The sequence below is a fragment of the Muntiacus reevesi genome, chromosome 17, assembly GCF_963930625.1.
Source record: "Muntiacus reevesi chromosome 17, mMunRee1.1, whole genome shotgun sequence".
In the NCBI taxonomy this organism is placed as follows: Eukaryota; Metazoa; Chordata; class Mammalia; order Artiodactyla; family Cervidae; genus Muntiacus; species Muntiacus reevesi.
This window is the reverse complement of record NC_089265.1, coordinates 1,509,562-1,529,961: the sequence shown is the minus strand read 5'-3', so window position 1 is coordinate 1,529,961 and position 20,400 is coordinate 1,509,562. Positions and strand designations below refer to the sequence as shown.

Here is a 20,400-nt window from a genome sequence, read left to right as displayed (position 1 = left end):
TACCTATGCATACTTTACTAAAAAGGACAATATACGTAACATGATCTTCATTTTCTCAAGCACGCTTTTATAAACAACAGGCTACCACATGATGTTACAACTGTTCAGAGCCAAAAATATCGTCTAGAAGACACAATTCAATAAATATTTGTTAAATATATTACCTTTTTTTAATCCTAATGGAACATAACACCAAAAGAAGGTGTTATCAGAATAAAAACCATATTTTAAATAAAAGAGGCTAAATACGCTCAGGAAAATCATGACTTCCTTACTTTAAAAAAATGAGTTTATAATATGAAGTTTATAAATTCAAACTAATAACGGCTCAGGAAGGCATCTAGCTCAGAGCTTGTTTTTTGTTTTTTTTTTTTTGCTCAGAGATTTTTTGAGATTCAATTTTTTTTTTCTAAAACTGCCTATTTTTAGAACGATCAGTTTAAGAAAAATGAAAAAAGGGCAGTTTAATTAACATGTAATCAGTTCTGGCAGTGCCTGCCGAAAGATTTACTATGAATGCTGGGCTCTTTTCTGGTTTTTACAAACTACTATTATTCTTTCTGATCTGTGAAAATGATTCCGTATGTTGGTATCAGTCCATGAATTTTTACCAGATACCTATGGAAGACAATGTAGTCACTCAGCTGAAAGCACACTAAATAAAAAATATTGACATGAAAATGTGTTCCTCTTTAAGCAGGTAGAGCTTCTCCTAGGAACTGACTCCGGGGTGCAAAGCTCCACGGTAGGCGACAGCAGCTGAAACCCAGTGGCACCTTAATTAAGGAGGAGAAGCACCGCCGCCCGCGCCCCGCGACAGGACCTGTGCGCGCAGTGACGGCGGCCGCGCTGCGCACGGAGGGAACCGCCGACCAGGACCTCCATCGGCCTCACCGCGGCCGGGACCAGCCCAACAACCCGCGTTACCTCGCTTGTGCAGCTCCCGCAGGGGGATGCAGTCTCCGCCCCCGTCGTAGGGCAGGTAGGGGTCGGAGGCGGCGTCCATGGCCGAGGTCCGCAGGAAGAAGCCGAGGGAAAGCTCGCGAGCTCACCGCCCGCGCGCGCCCCGGAACCCCGCCGCAGCAGGTTGGGTAGTCGCCATGCCCGACCTGTCGGCGCGCGCAGCCTCGCGGGCTGACGTCACCCAGGCGCCACGGTTGCCAGGGCGACGGGCTCGCCTCCCCATCAATCAGGCCCCGCAACGTGTGACGGTGACTAAGCCCAGGGGTGACAGACCAAACAGCCTCCACAGCAAGGGGGCAACTACAGCAAGGCGACAGAAACCTACTTCTCGATTTCTGAATACAGAGCTGTGCAAAGAAATTACGCGTGTACAGAAGGAATGAACCATTTCATTCCCACCTTAGGTAAGTGGGGATGACGCGCTAAAAAGGCCACGTGATTTTCCCGTATAAATACACAAATTTATATGTAGCCACGTCACGTGAATCATAAACATAAAGCAACAGAAGATACCAAAGTCTTCAAGACACTTGGTTTTTAAGTCTGTTCTTAAGTATCTAAGATGTACTAATGCAGACTTCTACTGTGGCTCCAAAAATTCAGTAACTGGACCATTACTAATCCCCTTCAGCAACCTCCTTCCTTCAGGAACCAGCTAGTTAAGAAAGACGTCGAGGCTTAAGAAAGAAACTTAACATCCTAGGTAGCTTTGCTAGTTGTCAAATTATGCAAAAAGAGACTTACTTACTAGCTGGGAGATTTTCCTCTCTCCTGACTTCTACTTTTCCTACCTCACAAAGATTTTCGTTGTGCTGTAAAAAGGTGGGGGGAAGGGGCTTCAGTGAAATATGTCTCAACGTGTACTCTAATGGTCTCTTTGCTAGACATTTTATGAAATTTAGAAATAAGGGAACTCAGGCTACAGAACGTTTCAAAATGGATCATTTTTATTTTCAAAAACTATTATTTTTATTTTTCGCTGTATGATCAAGTTGTAAATCAGGACAAAACAGGTTAAGAGAGTGCCCCCAAATACCAGGAAAACTTGCAGAGAGCTTTTCATCTTATAAAAAGGCAGGGAAGAATGTAAGTAGTATAAAACTAAATTATGTATTAATGCCATATAGAATGCATCTTTTTAAAAAGTCTTGTAAGAGTAGAACTTAACATACCAAAGTATGTTTCATTTCAAACTGTCATTCCAAAAAAAAAAAAGAAAAAGCTAATGCTCATTTAAGCTGAGTTCAAATTTTTACAGCTGCCTCTCAGGTGAATCCTCCCCAGACTATGAGATTCTTTTTCTGAAATAGCTATGGTGGGCAATGCCACTAAACAAAAATTCATTAGAAGCTGTTCCACAGGACTACGGGGTTTTGTAAAATGTGTTTTCGTAAGCACTGAATGTGCCAACTCTAAGGTCTACTCCAATTCAATGATTTTATATGAGAATTGCGGGCAAGAGAAGGAAAGAAAGGACTCAGCAGTAAAGAGAAGAGAGATATTCAACTTGTCTAGTTGTTGCTTATTCGCTCAGTCATATCTGACTCTTTGCAACCCGGTGGACTGCAGCATGCCAGGCTTCCCTGTCCTTCACTATCTCCCGGAGCTTGTTCAAACTCATGTCCATCGAATCGGTGATTCCATCCAACCATCTCATCTTCTGTCATCCCCTTCTCCTCCTGCCTTCAGTCTTTCCCAGCATCAGGGTCTCTTCCAATGAGTTGGCTCTTCGCATTAGGTGGCCAAAGTATTGGAGCTTCAGCTTCAGCATCAGTCCTTCCAATGACTATTCAGGGTTGATTTCCTTTAGGATTGACTGGTTTGATCTCCTTGCTGTCCAGAGGACTATCAAGAGTCTTCTCCAGGACCAGAGTTCGAAAGCATCAATTCTTTGGTGCTCAGCCTTTTTTATTGTCCAGCTCTCACATTCGTACATGACTACTGGAAAAACCATTTGTCTAGTACATCTTAGTTATTATTAGTTATTTGGGAACTTTTTAAAAGTTAGATTAAATCAAATTTTTTTATTTCAAAAAGTTTGAACCTCAGAAAGACATACCTTCTTATAAAACCCCACCTGGGATTTAGGAGTAAAAGGGTTCTGGGAAAGGAATATAGACAAGTTACTGCCACAGGAATGTTCTATCTAATTCTCTCTGGTTCTGGTATTAGCATTTATGATATGACCGTGGGTGGCTCTTTCTTTCTGTTTTCTTCACATTTTCTTGGAAATGATTTTTTTTTCTTTTTTCCGCATGGAGAAAGGCGTCAGAGCCTAGCCCACCCACCGTCCCACTCCCCCTCCACGATCCTGTCTTGTCCCAGCCCCCAACCTCTGAAATGATTTTTTAAAACAAGGAAATCTAACTTTCAAACAAAGAGCCAACTTTGCTAAATTAACCAAGAGTAAATTTGGTCCTTTTTGGTACTTTGGTATGTCAAGGTCTACTATTACAAGACTTTTAAAAATGCATTCTATATGGCATTTAGAAATAATCTCATTTTATACTACTTATATTCTTTCCTGCCTTTTTATAAGATGAAAAGCTCTCTACAAGTTTTCCTGGTACTTGGAGGCACTCTCTTAACCTGTTTGTCCTGATTTACAACTTGGTCACACAGGAAAACTAAAAATGACAGCTAGCCAGCACTAACTAAAGGGGGAAGAATACTTTCCCTATAAAATACACTGACGGCATTGCACAGGTAAACGTTTTTGTAGCCTGAGTAAAATGAATACTTTAAAGAACACTGTATTTCTGTATGTAGGCATGTATATATTATATACAGTGTATCTGTATACAGTTAGAATGAGATGCACTAGACTTAATTGTTATCACTCAGGATAGAATGAGATGGAAGTGGGGAGGCTGATGGTACATTCAGTTTTTACTGTATATATAGCTCTACATTTTGAAAATTTGAAAAACAAATACATCGCTCATTAATTTTGAAATAAATCTTTTTAAGTAATCTGAAAATTTAAAGAATTTCAGAAGTAAACAAATTTCTTATGCTTATGGGGTCCATGGCTGCCACATTCTCTTCCAGGGAAAGCATTATTTAGGCTCAGGTGCTTTCTCATTATACTTTAGAAAAAAGGACAAGGTAACCTGGAAGGTGTGGCCAAAGAGAACTTTGACACAGATTAGGTATTACCAGACTAAGAACCTGAATTACAGTTAAAGAGAGGAGACAAATTCAAGAATTCCAAGGCACTGGGGTGGGGTGGGGGATGCCCAGGGCACCTACAGATTGGCACTTGCCATCTGCCTCTAGGAGGTCAAATTCTGAGCCACTGCAGCTGCTGATGTTCAGCATCCCATGAAAGGCGTTCAGGGTGGGAGCAGGAACGAAGGACTCTGTGCTCTGGGAAAACTGGCAGGACAGGTCTTCAGACAGTTAGGTGTTTTCAGAAGCCGATTTCATGAGCCCATTTCCTGCATCTCTTCTTATCTAGAAAAGCACTGCAGTCCTCCACAGTGACCTCCGCTCCTCATGACTAGCCAGGAGCCGGCTGATGGGCCTCACCCAGCCCCCCACCCTTCCCACCACAGTCACATACTGACCTCCCCACCTCCCACCGCTTTGGAGCAGCTTCTCAGAGCTATCTGAGGTGCTGTCTCCCTGACTACAGTCATCATTTTGCCCCAAATAAAGTTTAACCCACAATTCTCACATTGTGCATTTTAAGTCGACGCTCAGGACGAAAACTCTGAAGAACCAAAACCAAGAATTGGCAGCACATGAAAGGACTTAAAACTTCAAAGGGGGAAGGTGTCTCTACTCCCCAGATGCTCCCTGGTTCTACCCTCAAACTGATGTGGTAGTCTGGGGGTGTGTGAATCAGGGAGGCAGGTATACTCAGGATAGTGTATAACCATACACTGTAATACACATACATGGGTATATATAATCTTTCAACCCCTCCTAATCCACAGGTCCCAAAAAATCTACATTAGAAGTACTTTAAAAATAAAAGTATTTTTTGCCTTTAGATCTAACTACCAATTTACTGGAAACAAAAAAACAGAGACACATGTTAAGTGAGAGCTCAGGAACACAATTCAGAAAACCCAAAATGGGAAACAAATGACCAAATTTCTTCATCAACAAACGAATTTAAAAAAAAACAAAAAAAAAACAGGGGCGGGGCTTGGAGGAACCTGTAGAAATTTTTTTTTTAAAGATTTAAAGGATTTATCAACCAGTTTCAATGTAACAATTGGGAAACAATTGGGAAAATGTGAAATAGAGAAGATCACTGATTATAAGGAATTATTTATTTTTTAGATGTAGTAGTCTTTAAAAGAATCATCTTTTAGACATACATAATGCAATAGAGCAGCAGCAGCAGCAATGCAATAGATACAGAAAAACAACCACCACTACCTAGAGCTGAACAGTAGTTAAAACAGACCTCAGTGCCCAAGTTGGCTCAATTTTCCACTACTAACCAATGATATGACTATATCGTCAAGACATCACAAATAAGTCATTAGAATTAGTAAGAGCTAAAGTGGATAAATTTTTAAAAATCAATATTTAACAAACAACTGAATTTCAAAATATACCAGCAGTTAGCATGTTAAATTTTAAAATAAAAATTGCACTAAATAGCAATAGCATTTAAAAATTACCTATAAACAAGTGTAATAAAGAATGAAGACAAAAGTCAGTAGGAAGACTAAAGGCATTTAAAAAGACAAATATATGGAGAAGTACATCTTGTTCATGAACCTTTCAGTTCAAACTGATCTACAGACTTAATAAGATGACAGTCAATATCCCAACAAGAACTAACAACACTGTGTATCAACTATACTTTATTAAAAAAAAAAAAAAAGACATTTTTGTGGCAAACTGCTAAAACTTACATGGAAATAAAAAGGCCCAGGAATAAATAAGGCACTCTTAGAGAACAGGGGAGAGTTGCTTTATTTACTAGGCACTGAGACTGTTTATAGACTTACAGTGATTTAAACAGAGTGCTTTTGACATAAAGCTATGAAAATAACCAAAAGTACATAATAGGGAGTCTAGAAATAGACCCTCCTTTATATATTGACCCTTGATATATAGCAGAGGTGGCTCTATAAAAGAGTAGGTAAAAAATGGTTTTCTTAAATAAGTGGTATTTGGACCACTGGCTATTTCCATGAAAAAAAAAATTGTATACACCCTAACCCACACACATTTACAAAAATTGCTCAGATGATTATAGACCTGAATGTGGAAGGCTAACGAAACTCTCACAAAATAGTAGGGAGAAATATCTTCATGAACTGAGGGCAGGGAAATTTTTCATCAAGACACAAAAACCATCAGTCATAACACAAAACATTATTATCCAGGACCATATTACAATTAAGAACATCTGATGAACAGAGTCTGTCCATTAGAAGAATGTTACAACTGAATGTGTGTATCCCACCAAAATGTATACAGAGAGAAATAATTACCAGTGTGGTGGCATCTGGAGGTGGGGCCTCTGGGAGGTGATTAGGTCACGAGGGTGGAGCCCTCATGAAGGGGGTTAGTGCCCTTATAACAGCTCCCTGAAGCACACAGAAAAAATGGCAGACCAGGAACCAGAAGCAGCCCCTCTGCACCAGACATGGAGTGTGCTGGCCTCTAGAACTGTGGGAAATTAATGCACATGGTTAGAGCCACCCAGTCTGTGCTATTTCTGTTATAGCAGGCCAAACAGACTAAGACAGAGAATGAAACACCACCCATAGAATAAAAGATATTTATGATCATGTAATGGAAAGCTTGTATATAGAAAATGACTAACGTTTACATATCTCTAAGACACACAGGTCAATAGAAGAATCAGCAAATGACTTGAATAGGTACTTCAAAAAATTTTTTCAAATAGTCCCTCAGCATGAAAAGATGCCAAGGAAATGCAAATTAAAGCCACAATCAGAATCCATGACACACTCAGCAGATGGACAACATCAAAAGTCAGGCAACACCAAGCAGCTGGTGAAGGTGGAGCTGTCATACATAGTCACCTGAGTGTAAACTGAGTCACTATAAAAAACAAAGCCTACAACCTGACAAGTTCACACCCAGGCCAATGAAACTTGTGCACATACCCACCAGGATACACGGACCATAGTTAACACAGCAGTGTCTGTACCCACCAGAAATGGTTAAGAACTAGTAGATCCATCAGTAGCAGAATGAATATCTATACTGTGGCATCTTGACAAAAAAGAGTGACACAGTCTAGAGCAACGTCACAACAGCTACTCCCTGCAACAAAGAAGATTCTTGAAAATCATGCAAGAAACAAAGGAATATGTATTGTATGATTCAATTTATTTAATCTTCAAAAGCAGGGCATGCTACATGATAGTCCCAATGATGCATACCTAGATGATCAAACCATAAACGAAAGCAACAAAGTGGCCGGACAAAGAGGTAACAGTATTTCTCTCCAGAGAAAGGGAGAGGGGTGTGGGCAGGAAGCTGCTGGAGTGCAGTCGTGCTTGTTTTCTTAGTCTGAGCAGGTTGCAAAAGTGCTTGCGTGCAGTAGCTCACTCTGTACAGGTATGCTTTACGCATCTCTATGATGTGTGTCATACGTCACAATTCAAAAGTCTTTGAGTTAGAAATTTATCCTGCCATCTCTGATTCTATTAGCATTTAGTGTGGATTTATTATTACTTTTTCTTCCCTATCCTAACACCCTCTAGTCGAATCTTATTTACAGTCTCAAACAAGTTACAAGTAACATGTTCACAATAATCTACACTGACAGGTTCATAATAAGCTACTCTGACTTTCATTTGTTCTAAGCATAGATTCTTCTAAGGAATTTCCTCTAAATGCTAGTGTTTTAGAACTGTTTAAACCAGTCCACTGACTCCCTATGATTTTAGGTAGTAATATTTACCTCAACTGATGATTTTATAGGTTTACTTCATAACTTCTGAAGCCTTTTTCAATTCTTAACTGGAACCACTGCACAAAACAGGATTTAACTGTTTTCTCAATTCTCCCAAGAAGAGTTCATAAGTAATGGTCTCCATGCACAGAGCAATAATTCATTACATCATGACATTAGGGTAAGGAGGTAGAGTATAATACTAAACAATTATTTACTGACCTAGTAATTTCAATAACTTTCTATGGACTTCTTTCTGTAGAGCAATTAACAGTAATTACAGGTGACATCTGAGGTAAATATCATCAGAATCTATAGATGATAATCAAAACTAAGCTCACATCTTCCCAATGATCTTTCTGAGAATATCCAACCATCATTTGATTGCCATTGGTATAATAGACTAATTTCATTAAGGCACCCCTTTACCAGACCAACTTTTTCCTAGTTTGTTAGTAACATCTTGAATCACAGCACTTCATAAACTTAGTATGAGTTAGCTCTCCCTAAACACATGACCTTACCCATATGTATGCACATAAATTCAGGAAGTCCCCTACTCTGCGTATATTAGGTAGGAGATACAGGTGCAGAGAAAATTTACAAGTTAGTTGGCAACAGAATCTGAAAGGTGTCAAATGTATTAAGAACATGACAGTGCTTAGAATAAGTATCAGATCAACTCTAGAATTATTTGCTCATTTTTAAAAATAATTCTGAGCAGAGTGTTTGAAAGAGTTTTGACCTTCTCCTGACAGATAGCCATTAAATGATAGTGGCCTTGTTTTATTAACTTTAAGTATTTCTAAAAAACCTTTTACTGAGGATTCATGATATAGCCACTTCATGTTGTTTTAAAGGGTTGAGTTTATGTTGCCAAATTCAACTTTAAAGCAAATGCCTCACTCATTAGAGCAGTGCCACCAACGTTATCGGGAGATGCCGGATGAAACTAAAACCAACTTGTCACCTGCTGAAGACCTCATGCGCATACATAACCTCTGAAAAGCTGGAGCACAGTCAAGTTATTCTAATTCAGAATACATTTCTTGCGTTTCTGAGCTGTGCCATAATCTTACACTGTCAGTAATTTGTTTCTGCTTACAAAGTGCCAGGCGAGGACACTGAGTTTACTGAAAAATTACTGTTGGATTATGTTATTAACATGTTCTACCTGCAGCTGATACCAAACAAACTTCATTATTCTTATTCACAGAAACTGACGAACTCCAACCATCTTAGCGACTTTTTAGCAACAATTCTACCATCCATTTTCAAAATGTATTCACTACACATTAACAAATGTTAATAAATGCCTTTCTCCCAATAATTTTTTTCCAGGAATTCAGAACACATTCATGTATTCAAACATCATGCAACCATTAAAGTTAAGGTATGCTTTTGTAACATACGGCACTGTTTTTAATATTAACTGAAAAAGGTCCCCGGTTCCACCGTGTACATGGCACTACCAGCTTCACATGCTAATAACACAGAACTCTCCCTTTCACCCCCAGCCCCCATCCAGTCCGTACATCTGGCTTGATTCACCTGGGAGTCCCTGCTGACTCCATCTGCTCTGCAGGTCACTCTGCCCACCTGAGAAGCCGTCATCTCCCTTCTGACCTACGACGCTCACCCCCCTGCTCTCACTACCTTCTAATCCATCTGCACACGCGGCAGCTGAGCAGTCTTCTAAAGTCACTCTCATCACACTACTCCCCCGTCACTCTTCAGGGGAAAGAGCCAAACCTTAAAATGCAGAGTTTCAACCTTGCTTAACGACCCCTCCAGCCACAGTCCCTTCCCTCTCTAGCCCCTAACTCCTTCCTCCCCAAGGATCTCTGACTGTACCTGCACTTGTACCTCAGCTCCCAGCACCCCACTCCTTGCCCCCGTCACCTCAACTCCTCGTTTTTCAGTTGTCACCTCCAGTGATGCATCTGAGATCGCCTCTCTTACATGTCCTCACGCCCACACTGCTGCCTTACAGCATTCCCCAGGACACCACTGTCACTGTTTCCTGCGGGGTTATCACTGATCTCAGTGGGGCTTTCCCTCTCAGCAGAGCCCAGACTCCGTGAGAGGGACGCACACCATTCTTGTTCACTGCTCCATCTCCAGCACCTGGCATGGCGCCTGGCCCACAAAGGAGCCTAACAATTACTTGGTGGATGGAAAATACATAGAAGTCACTCTAGAAAAAAATACGCCGAAACAGTCAGTTACCTATGAGTAGCAGGATTATGAGGGATCTTAATTTAGCATGTTTAATTTCTATCAATCACATTTTCTACAATAAGCACATTTTGCTTTTATTATTTGTAAGTTAATGCTTTTGGACTCTTTTTTTTAAATAAACGTTACTCTGGACTAATTCTAGCTGTGTAAGACAGTGGCAAAAACTGTACAAAGGGGTCCTGAGTATCTCTCACTCAGCCTCCTAGACTACCATCCCAATTATTAATTCCCAGTTAATATCCTGTGTGGGCTTCCCTCATAGCTCAGTTGGTAAAGAGTCTTCCTGCAATGCAGGAGACCCTGGTTTGATTCCTAAGTAGGGAAGATCTGCTGGAGAAGGGATAGGCTACCCTCTGCAGTATTCTTGGGCTTCGCTTGTGGCTCAGCTGGTAAAGAACCCACCTGGAATGCAGGAGACCTGAACTCAATCCCTGGGTTGGGAAGATCCCCTGGAGAAGGGAAAGGCTACCCACTCTAGGACTCTGGCCTGGAGAATTCCATGGACTGTATAGGCCATGGGGTCGCAGAGTCGGACACGACTGAGTGACTTTCTTTCACTTCACTTTCACAATGTCCTGTGTGTCCAGGGCATGTTTTTCTCAGCTGAGAAACTGACTGAGAAACCGTTTCACTCAGGAAAGGCCAGACATTCTCTGGCTTCAGCAGCCTCTGCCACTGTCCTCTCTGTACCCCAGGGTCCCATCCAGGACACCACACTGCATTTAGGCAGCGCATCTCTCAACTCATCTGGTCCTGACAGTTTCTCAGTCTCTCCTTCTTTGTCATGACCTTGTCCCCATCAGTCTGGCTTTGTCTACAGTTCCTCCTGTGCTTAGACTGGGGTTATGAGTCTTTGGAAAGAGAATCACCAAGGCAAGTGGCCTTCTCGTCACATGCTGGGGGTATGCGATGCCCACACGGCCTCACTGGAGGTGGCACCTCCAGTGTCTGGTGTGACGGGCTTGGCCAGCTCTCTCCACTGCAGAGCTCCTAGCGTCCCAGGCTCTAGTCTGGGGAGGACAGTCACCACATCCAGCTCATCATCAAGGGAGATGGAGGGAGGAAGGCAGCTCCTCCTCCTCAAGGGTGGGACAGCTACAGAAATTATCCGGGAGACTTGTCTTTTCTCCCCCACTTATAAAATGTTCGGTCATTTATTTCGGCTCTTGTCATTTACATCGCATAAATGAACTCGTGTACACTGATCCTACGCGTTGGTTCTAATGCAGTCCTACCTTATTTTTGTGCTCCGTGGCTCAGGTTTGGCCACAAGGTGCTCTCTCGGGTTCCTTCCAGTGTTCCTTTGACCCGTCTTGGTCTTTCTGTTTCTGAGCATTTCCTTCCTTCTGGTGCTACATCCCTTGTATCTTCCCTGCCCCAGGTCTAGAATCAGCACCTCTCCAACACAACCCGCGTCATCACTAAACCCTGCCGTTAACTGTATGAGATTATTATGAATCCAGGATAACCTATGTGAATGTCATGATGTAATCTGTTTGACTAAGTACAAATAACCTTTGAGAACCCAAGCCAAAACTGCCACAAAGGACTCACACATGTAGCGGTAATATTTGTACGATTTCTTCTACTATTATTGTTCTATCTTGTTTCCAGGATTAATCTGAGTTGGGTGAGTAGAGTAGATATTTCACATTCATTTTTTAGATAAGAAAGATGAGAAGCAGAAGTGCTGACACGACTACCTCCAGGGCACTGGACGTAGCCTACCTCTTCTATCTTGCGGCTTTTCCCTCCTGAGGACTCTTCATTTGGGGCCCCCGTGTGATACGCTGTGACAATACGTGTGATCATACGTGTGATACGTATGACAGTTCCTGCCCCTCCACTGGCGCCATGTGTGTCCAGTTAAACCAAAACTTCCTCAACACACCTATATTAGTTAAATAAGTAAAAAAGGAAAAAAAAAGCCTCCTAAACATTATAAAGCAAACCTAGCTAATATGTTAAACAGGATGAATATTTTATAAAGCAGTAAACTTTCAACAAGCTTCTACTGGATGTACGCCAATATATTAGATATTTTAAGAAGGGAGAATGAAATAAACCACCTCCATGGCTGACCATGGTTGACTAACATCCCAATGCCACAAAGTTTAGAAATAAAGAAAATAAGATTGCTCATCAAGAGTTAAGAAATGCCACTAGTACATAATGGATCAGCCCTAAACGGAACAAAGCAGACAGAAAAACAAATGACTTTCCGGCCAACATGAATTAGTAGGATAAATATACTGAAAGATGGCAAGCTTAGTCCAGGAAGAAGGCAAGCTACAACCAAAATAAATAAGAAAAGCTAAGAAAGCAAACACACAACAGAAGCAACGTAGCTCACGACACAGGAGGGTCTTAACCCACGCCTGAGAAGTCAGGGAAGGCTTTCCAGGGGCATGAGGTAAAACCTGAGCAGCAAGGCACAGGTAATGACAGGTGTTACAGGCAGAGGAAAGGTGTGCAAAGACCTGGAGCTAAGCCAGCCAGGCACAAGCTCTACCCTAACATTCACAAGGCCCAGCGAGAGAGCAACACAGAATGTTTGCCGTATAAACATTTCAGTTATAAAGCAAGTTAAACAGTTCAGAAAACACTTTTGATCTTTCTATACGGACAAATGCACCTTACAGTCAGTTGGAAGTTTTGGCTCAGTTTTATAAATCTGCAGACAAATTGGTGACAATTTGCAAAACACCAGAAAGCATTAACAAGGGGCTTCCCTGGTGGTTCAGTGGTAAAGAGTCTGCCTGTTAATGCAGAAGACACGGGTTTGATCCCTGATCCGGAAAGATCCCACATGCCACGATGAAACTCAGCCAGTGCTGCAACTACTGCAGCTACATGCCTAGGGAGAGCGTGTGCCCCACAGTGAGGGAAGTCACCGAAGGAAGAGACCTGCACCATCACAACTAGAGCCCCCGCAGCAGGAAAGACTCAGCACAGCCAAAACAAACAAACAAAAATAATTTAAGAAGCATTAAAAAGACTCCACCATCCAGAGAAAATTCACTATTTTGGTGTGTCTCCCACCAAATGTGTGCAGGGTGTGTGTATGTGTGTATTCCGTATTTGGAGAACTGGGATCAGATTATACACGCAGATTTTGCCCTTTTTATATAAGCCCTTCCATTCATATTGCTTATAAAACACCAGACAACAAGGCACCGCACTCAGTTCCCCGTGTGCATCTTGCAGCTGGCTTATCTCGTCAGAATTCCCACAGTGTGGTCACGTGTGCCCACAGAGCCCTGGAGACACCAAGGTGGTCCACAGCATTTTTCCTGAGATGAGATTTCTGCGCAGGCCACCTACCACGACAGTGGCAGATGAGCACAGGTTCAATGATCTGAAATGACATGATGTGTTCTCAGCCACTTATGGAAGTCAGAAGTGCACAGTTCAGGTGTCTGTGGGGGCGCCCCTTCTGGAGGAAGGGAGAATCACCTCCACGCTCATCTCAGCTTCTTTCCCTGGCCCATGGCCCCTTCCTCTTGTCACTGAGTCCAAGCTCACTCTGCTCGCCACATGACAGGCCAATGAATCTGAGACCAGGTGCTGAGGCAAGAAAGAAACTTTCATCGGGGAGCCGGCAGACCAAGAAGATGGCAGGCTAGTGCCTCAAAATAACCATCTCATTGGGGTATGCAAGCCAGGTTCTTTTATAGATTAGAGAGAAAGAAGCAATGAGGAACTAAAGTCAAAAGGCAGGAGAGGGAGATGCAGTGGGGAAGTAAAGTGAAAGGGTCTTCAGTCTAGCAAAATATCTTCAAGGGAGCTGCCAGCCTTTGGTCAGGGTGTGTGTCTATTCACAGGTGGGCAGGGACAAACTCACTCTCCAAGAGCTGAACAAAGGCACTTTAGTTTACAGCCAAGCAGAGGGGCAGGGTTCTCCAGGCAAGCTATTGAGTATGATTATAATAATGAAAGCAAGTCAAAGAAACAGATTCCAACATGGAGTCAGAATAGGCTTTCTCCCTGCAACTCTCTCAGCTGGCCAACCCTGGTTTCAGACTCATCCTCCCGCCTCTTCCATTTAAGGATGCTTGGGACTTCAGTGGAGCTACCCAGATGATCCAGGATAATGGCTCCATTTCAAGATTCTTTACTTATTCAAATTGCAGAGTCCCTTCTATCATGTAAAGTAACATATTAACAGGCTCCAGGCACCAATCACAGGGGCGGGGGAGGGAGATTATTCAGCCTCCACAAGACTCTCTTTCACTATATTCATAGTGCAGGAGCAACACGTAGTAGGTAGTGGCTGCCTTTTAGTACAAATCCAGTAGCAGCGGAACTTCCCTGGTGGCTCCTACACTGCAGGAGACCTGGGTTCGATCCCTGGGTTGGGAAGATCTCCTGGAGAGGGAAAAGGCTACCCACTCCAGTATTCTGGCCTGCATTCCATGGACTGTATAGCCGATAGGGTCTCAAAGAGTCAGACACGACTGAGTGACTTTCACCTTCACAAGTGCCACCAACACAGACTGGCGGGCACTGAATTCTCTACCACCACATTATCATTAGACAATAAAAGCCTGATTCCCTTACAAATGCCTCTCGTGAAACAGCAGAAGTTACTCAGTTTATGAAACTGCAACTCTTGACTGTACATCGTTTTAATGGAAAGAACACACAAAACCCTTTTGCATAGACTGTTCAGCAATGGTGTCATCTTGAGGAAAAGCAAATATTACATTTTGGGAAAGGTGTAGTCACCAGTGGGGGCCTGACACCTTCCCAACAGGTGAAGACTTCTGATGGGATCGTGGGATTTTTGGTGTCCACACTGAAAAACATGACTCACAGGTTTTGTGTAATAAAATAATGAGAACATTAGCAAGATCTGAAGAAATCTGTTATGGGCTGAACTGTGCCCCACCAAATGAGTACAAGAACACCCTGCCCCCTGCCCCAGCACCTCAGAATGTGACCTTTATAAGAGTAATTCACATTAAGTAAGGTCACTGGGGCGGGGCCTAATCCAGGAGGATTAGTAAACTCAAGTCATTAGGCCTCAGACATACAGACCCTGTGAGGACACCGCGAGAAGACAGACACTTACAAGCCAAGGACAGAGGCCTCAGAAGAAACCAACAGCCCTGCCAACACCTCCGTCTCGGGCCTTCAGCCTTGAGAACTGTGAGGAAGTTTCCAGAACTGTGAGGAAGTTAATTTCTGTTGTTGAAGGCACCCAGTCTGTGTTAAGGCAGCCCTAGCAAACTAATAAACTAGCGACAACTTCCAAACAACTAATGCATATTATAGGGGTTTCCCAGGTGGCTCAGTGGTAAAGACTCCGCCTGCCAATGCAGGAGATGCAGGAGACTCGGGTTTGATCCCTGGGTCAGGGAGATTCCCTGGAGAAGGAAGAGACAACCCACTCCAGCATTTTTTTTTTTTAATTTTATGTATTTGGCTTCACCGGATCTTAGTTGCAGCACAGGGGATCTAGTTCCCTGACCAGGCACTGAACTCAGGATCCTGCACTGGGAGCTCAGAGTCTTAGCCACTGGACCACCAGGGAAGTTCCACCACTCCAGTATTCTTGGCTGGAGAATCCCACGGACAGAGGAGCCTGGCAGGCTACAGTCCACGGGGTCACAAAGAATCAGACACGACTGAGCACTATGCGTATTATAAATGTAGGCATGAGCGATAGAGCCATTCAAAGCACAAGATGGGCTCACGGATTTTAACTAACCAAAAAACTTTCATCACTGTGGGTTCAGTTGCCATACTGCAGTTAACCTCTGGACATTACCATTTGTTGAGTTTGTCTGTAGTATCAAAGAAGAATATCCACAATGATCTGAAAAGGCTATTAAATTAGTATTATTATTTGTTTAATCTAACTATATATTGGGTTGGCAAAAAAAAAATTGTTTGAGTTTTTCCATAAGATGTAATGGAAAAATCTAAAAAAAAAAAAAAAAAAAAGATGTAGTGGAAAAATCTGCATGAATTTTTCGGCCAACTCAATATTTGTATAAGGCCAAATTTTCTTAACTATTTCTCAAATGTTTCAACCAAACAACATATCACACAAGGCTGAGTGGAAAAACAGATCTAAGAATCTAGATGTTTTGTTTCCTATGAAACCAGACATTAGACATAGTTATAAAAACATGAAACAATATCACGCTTCTCAGTTTATTTTTACTTTTGAACATACAGTTAATTTTAATTTTTAGCTTAAAAAACTTATTAATGTTACAGTATAGGAGTTTTGCTATTTTTTAATAAATTTAAGAGGATGATATTTTGGTTTTAATTCTTAATATGGTAAATGTTGATATTGTAACCATCCAGTCCTATCACTTCATGGTAAATAGATGGGGAAACAGTGGAAACAATGACTGACTTTATTTTTGGGGGCTCCAAAATGACTGCAGATGGTGACTGCAGCCATGAAATTAAAAGACGCTTACTCCTTGGAAGGAAAGTTATGACCAACCTAGATAGCACATTAAAAAGCAGAGACATTACTTTGCCAACAAAGGTCCATCTAGTCAAGGCTATGGTTTTTCCAGTAGTCATGTATGGATGTGAGAGTTGGACTATAAAGAAAGCTGAGCCCTGAAGAATTGATGCTTTTGAACTGTAGTGTTGGAGAAGACTCTTGAGAGTCCCTTGGATTGCAAGGAGATCCAACCAGTCCATCCTAAAGGAGATCAGTCCTGTGTGTTCACTGGAAGGACTGATGTAGAAGCTGAAGCTCTGGTCACCTGATGCGAAGAACTGACTCATTTGAAAAGACCCTGATGCTGGGAAAGATTGAGGGCAGGCGGAGAAGGGGACGACAGAGGATGAGATGGTTAGATGGCATCACCAACTCAATGGACATGGGTTTGGGTGGACTCCAGGAATTGGTGATGGAGGAAGTGGGAGTTGGAGAATGTTTTGTTTTACCTTTTTTCTTTTTAAAATGTCTATGGGAAAAAAATAAATAAATAAAATAAAATGTCTATGGGTAGCTACTCCCTTTCAAATTTATCATAGCTGCAATTATTGTGACCATATCACATGGAATATAAGTTCTGGACCTTCTGTTAATCATTTAGTTGTATCTTCCAGTAGATACAAAATGATTTTCAAGAAAGGCCCCTGACTCTGCCCATGAGTACAGCCTCCACTTCTCATTAAGGGGACTTCTAGTGCCTTCTATTCAGTCTTAGGTTGTGTTAGGCTCTTCAAATGCTTAAGGAAGATGAGCTGAATATAAGTATGTAGCTGCTATAATTCCAAGATATAATTCTAAAATCACTACTATCTAATGTTATCTAAAACCTTCCAGCAAAAAAAATAAAATAAAATGACAATAGCAATAGACCTTGATGACTTCTGAAACTCTACGCTGTCCGCCTGTTCCAAAACAGTTTGAAACATATCTATGGATCCTGCCAGGACACCATAAATGATCAATGCCTGTACCATATAATAACAGTGCCCGCGTGGAATTAGGTCTTGTGATTCAAGCTGGTGATGCTAACAGATGTTATTACAAAAGGAAGCCCTGTGAAAGTCACTGCTGTTCACTGCAACCACAGTCCTGAAAATCAGCCTAGTGCGTAGAAAGAAATCATTCCATCATGTCACTCAAAAACGAATTATCTTAAAGTCAGTAACAGGGAATCCACTGAGAAACTCGAGTTTTTCTCTCATAAACACCGAGAATCGCTTAACTGAACAGGTTTCCCAGTTTCACTCACCAGTACAAAGCTTAGAGCCAAATTCCCAGTCTCCCCTCAGAAAGTACATAGCTGTTAAGTTTTCACTGGCCTCATTCATCTCTAGATTTCTTGCATTTCAACCTGTTTTCCTTTTGCTCCATCCTTTTCATGTTAAGTACTGAATTCTGTGTGTCCTTATATGGTGATTTACGTCTTTTCTCTCAAAAGAAGTAACACATCAGTATATTTCTCATTGTAAATACATTAGCAGTTTTCATCTAACAAGATCTAATATCCTGGTTAATATGAATCCACTTCTAAGCAACAGCTCAGTTGGCGGGGCTAATGCCCTGCTTCCAGGTCTGCAGGACTAAGGCCTGGCCCCTGGACTGTGAGGTCTGCCAAACCCTGAGAGGGATCCAAGGAGATGGCCAGCCAGCTCCTGGCCTGGCCCCTCAGCCTCCACTTCCCAGGCCTTCTCCTCTGAAATCACTCGTGTAGACAGTACTGGTGAACGTGCCGCCCAGGGGTACATGCGACCCAAACACAAACATTCTGAATAAAGCTACATCTGTTCAAATGAAAATGCTGGACTCTCCGTAAGAGCTCAGAAGGGGAGGGAAGTTCCAGCAGAGGTGGACAGGTCGCGAGGCCAAAACAGACAGTCCACCTTGCAGTCCTGTGTGCTACGCTGCTTGCGTGCTCTCCGAGTTCTGAGGCTCAGCTTGTGGTATACATGTGAAAGAGAACACGACAGTCTATCACTATGTGGTGTCTCTGCATTCCAGACCCAGGGGTTATGTGCCCCACGGTCTTGGGGAGAAAACAAACACCTTACGTGTGAATCTAGTATTTCCACGTGTTTAAGGTTCTTCATATCCACGGGGTGGCAAAGCGCCGGACATGACTTAGCGACTGCACAACAGCAACACACACAGAGGGGTCCACAGTGAGCCCTCTGGATGCTTCCGCTCCTCACACACGTTCCCTTGCATTGTGACACTACCATTCACAGACAATCTGGAAACGGGGCAGGGCCTCTTGATATAGCAAGTAAGCGACACTACTCACATTTCACACGTGATAAAAAGGTACGTGAGAAGCTAAACTTTAAACTCAAACTCACTACTGTCATCAGCACAAACTAATCATTGAGAGTTACTTCGCTGAACAGTGGCCGACTCTAGTTTTAAGTCAGTTTTCTTACTCCCAGTGAGGCCAGTACATTTAAGAATAATGCTGCGGTTGTACAGAGGAACGCGTATGTGTTTCATTTTCAACGAATAAAGAACCATATGGCTTTCTTTAATGAATTCAACTCTAACAACAAAATCTTGGCCCTTTCTTCCTGCTACTTGTAATGAAAAATTTTGCATTTTCCACAAAATTTGATTTACAGGCTAAAGTGACTCACTCAATAACTTAAACACATATCAAGTCTAATTTTTCAGCTTTTCACTAGTTTAGACTTTTGATACTACCAATTAGTCATCATTATCATTATGGATAAGCTCTATTTTTTAATCACAGCATATTCTGTATCATTTAGGATTCACTCTGAGAAGATAAGGCTGATCTCATTTTTTTTTTTTCTGATCTCATTTTTGAGATCCACAGGTCCATCTCTTTAAGCTATTTTCAAAACAAGAGCTATGCAACATGTAAGTAACTCGATTATTCACTGGAGTCAGGAGACTCCACAGTGGTTTATCTCTGCAATCTAAGATCTAGTCCAGAGTTGTATTCCAGTTTTAGACAGGGCTATATTCCTTTTTGATACTACCAGGAATGTTCCCAACATCTCACCTGAATGCTAAATTAAAAGGAAACTGGTCAAGTTGGGGGACAGAGCATAAAGCACCCAAAGGGGCAGGAACACAGAAGACAGGAGAACCACTACGAGTTACAGAGGAAAGCTCTAAGGCAAAGCGGCTGGCAGGGGTTACACAGCTAATAACTGGCAGAGCCATGATGTAAGCACAGGTCTACAACTACAGCCAATGAACATGAGGTTTCTAGTCAACACAGAAGCCAAACACCAACAGTTCTCTCTGGTGATTGATGACTTTTTGTTCTAAAGACAAATTAAGTCAAAGAATATTTAACACTCAACCGCTTGTCCCACTGTCCACTTCCATGCTCCAGACGAGAGATGACCTCTGCCCTCAGACACCTGTCCCGGTCCAGATGGGGAGGTCTCCCTGGTGCCGCATTTCCTCCAGGACAGCCCGCCCCAGCTACTGTGAACAGAACCACATCCATTCTGCAGAGAGAAAAGCTAGCACCAATCTTATCAGGGACATGCGCTGTCTCACAACATAATCCCTTTTCTCCCAACTGGGCCTTCATGCATTATCTCCCGTTCTAGAACGCTCTCCACAATTCTAAGCAAAAGCAAAGTTGCTCAGTCGTGTCCGACTCTTTGCGACCCCATGGACTGTGGCCTACCACGCTCCTCCATCCATGGGATTTTCCAGGCAAGAGTACTGGAGTGGGTTGCCATTTCAAAATAATATCCTTTGGGGGACTTCCCAGCAGTTCAGTGGGTAGGACTTCACCTTCCAATGCAGGACATGCGGGTTCGATCCTTGGATGGGAAGCTATGATCCCACATGA

The 20,400-nt window shown here is 42.3% G+C and overlaps 1 protein-coding gene across 6 annotated transcripts in view; it reads right to left on the bottom strand.

Moving 5' to 3' along the window:
• Positions 1-20,400, bottom strand: part of CLCN3 (chloride voltage-gated channel 3) — a 91,917-nt gene that overhangs the window by 53,977 nt on the left and 17,540 nt on the right. For 2 of the 6 annotated variants that reach the window (XM_065907968.1, XM_065907970.1), the window contains exon 1: positions 928-1,101. The exons of the other annotated variants lie outside the window; for them this stretch is intronic. In XM_065907968.1, the coding sequence (XP_065764040.1) occupies positions 928-1,006 (79 nt within the window). In that variant the 5' untranslated portion in view covers positions 1,007-1,101. Of the gene's footprint in view, positions 1-927; positions 1,102-20,400 lie in introns of those variants that run through there. 6 annotated transcript variants of the gene reach the window in all.